This window comes from Dreissena polymorpha, chromosome 12 (assembly GCF_020536995.1).
Source record: "Dreissena polymorpha isolate Duluth1 chromosome 12, UMN_Dpol_1.0, whole genome shotgun sequence".
In the NCBI taxonomy this organism is placed as follows: Eukaryota; Metazoa; Mollusca; class Bivalvia; order Myida; family Dreissenidae; genus Dreissena; species Dreissena polymorpha.
Genome location: NC_068366.1, coordinates 7,251,209 through 7,253,482, shown reverse-complemented (window position 1 = coordinate 7,253,482; position 2,274 = coordinate 7,251,209). Strand labels below are relative to the sequence as shown.

General features: G+C 29.9%; 1 protein-coding gene across 3 annotated transcripts in view; it reads right to left on the bottom strand.

Moving 5' to 3' along the window:
* Positions 1–1,885, bottom strand: part of LOC127853361 (uncharacterized) — a 39,925-nt gene extending 38,040 nt beyond the window's left edge. For 2 of the 3 annotated variants that reach the window (XM_052387825.1, XM_052387826.1), the window contains exons 1-2: positions 1,780–1,885; positions 427–479 (exon numbers count right to left, since the gene is read on the bottom strand). In XM_052387825.1, the coding sequence (XP_052243785.1) occupies positions 427–457 (31 nt within the window). In that variant the 5' untranslated portion in view covers positions 458–479; positions 1,780–1,885. The remainder of the gene's footprint in view (positions 1–426; positions 480–1,779) is intronic. The other variant, XM_052387824.1, reaches the window with a different exon arrangement.
* Between the last annotated feature and the right edge of the window lie 389 nt (positions 1,886–2,274).

The following is a 2,274-nucleotide window of genomic DNA, read 5'->3' as shown; positions in this document are numbered from 1 at the left end:
TTATATATCTGACAGTTTACGCAAAAGTGCGTAAGTGTATTCTCGAAAGTATCTTGATAACTACAAATTATTAATTGAATTTAAAATACCGTTAAACGTGTGTGTTGATTAAAGTTTTAATACTTTATGGTTTAAACGTGTAATGAAGCATATAAAGCTAAAAATAAGTCTTGTATTTGTATATTGTTAATTTAAGTAAGCTATGTTTTATGATATTACATTGCAGAAATGTTCTAGCATTTATAATATCAATATACTACAGCCTCTATGAAGCTTTAGAGCACGGGTTGTAGTCATGACCTTGTGCAAAATTTAATTATATCCATTTATATAAATAAATATATAACAGCAATATACAAACACATTATTAAAAACAAACACTATGTTCACCATAAATGCAATCGTTATTTGTTGCACAATACAGACCTAGCCATTGGACATTCCCACCGTGCGGCATTTCGAACGATGAGAACCTAAACCTGAAAACGGATATAACATGTCTAATGTTGTATTACGGATATGCACTACATGCGTAAAATGTATTGTCATATTTATAGTAGACGTTGTATACAAGTTACTGTTTTGTGTCTGACAGAGAATTCGCCTGTAGTATAATCGATTAAAAATCGTATACAAATATAGGCTTAAATAAAACCAAATCCGCGTCCATTGCATGCAATATAAAGCAACCTGAAAGCAATTTATCTGCACAATTAAAAATAAAAAATCGCCTGTAAATTGCATATATTGAAGCTAATTAGCTGTTCAGGCATTTCATGTCTTAATATTGTAGGCTTTTTGATATCGCTGTAGGTCTACTTCTTTAAATAGTATCGAAGTAGATTTTAATTAGATAATCATCATATGATTGCCATATGATTGCTGGGTCACTTTATAAAATTGACTATGCTATTTAATATAACAACTGTTTTAAGTATCGTACCAGACACCGCATATAGGGGTTTCAGAGTACAAACATTATACATTACTTTTAACGACCATACATAGGGTATTTTGGCATGCATGGGAGAGTACTCAATTCTTCTTATCTGTAAATTATGGCTATTTCCTGTTAGTTTGGAGGTCCAACCCAATCATTTGAACAATACATGTTTTCTGATAATATTGAAAACAAGCCTTAGAAACAATATACACATATACATTTGTAAATATTGATAGTCTATGATTATTAGTCGTGTCTGAGCCAAACTAGAGATTGTCAGAAACGTTACATTATTATTAGGAGTATGTTTTGTTTTTCGATATACAAACTACTATATTTTCTAAACAAACATGTAACTCAATGTTAATTTAACACCGGCAATACAAAAATGACAAAAAAAACTATCTACCACATAATATAACTTTAAGTGTATACGCTAAAGGTTATTTAGAAAATAAAACACGAGTATTGCATTCGACAATATCAAATGTGGTCTATAATTTCAAGCATTTGGAATATGTTTCAATCATCGTAAACAAACGTAGCATATCATTCGTTTTCATTCAATATGGCTTAGTATTATCGTACAATACGTGAGATTTAATTCAGTAAGAAATTCGTGCAATTATTGTAAATGCGTTTTATAGTCAATGCTCGTTACGTGTATTTCCAATATGGCTACTTTTTATCGAAGTCTGTTGTATAGTAAAACGAAAGTGTAAAAATGGAACCAAATTTAATCCAATAACGTAAACATAAACCAGCTTTGTTTAATTTTAAATCAGTTTGTATATTATTTACAATTCTTAATTCAATTATTTTATAAATAAATATACCTTATGTGTCACTTATTCCTCCAGTTTTCAGTCAATAAATGTATACTGCTCACACGTATACACACATTATGTGGAATCCCAAGCGTCTATTAATAGATATGATAAAGATCTGTTATCAATAGTCTGATGTCAGCCACTTCATTGTTTGCAGTTAATAATATGGTTTACTAAATATTTAAACCGTCTTTGTAAATACCACGGGTTCATAGTAGTAAACGATTATTCAAAGGTTTATTAAACGATCAATTTTAAAGTTTGTACTGATTCATGATCTTTGACCAAAATGAATATCCAGTATGTGGTAACAAAGAACTGCATTTTAAAAGAAAGCCAACAATTGAGAAGTGCGAACAAGATTAACTCGGTGTAACAATAATAATACTGTCTATATTGTTTAATAGTCACTAGCATAATAGGGTTAACACGTGGTGTACGTTTCATTTATTGGGACTGCCGGATTATCAAACATATATCTTCTAAACTTGTGTTTATTTC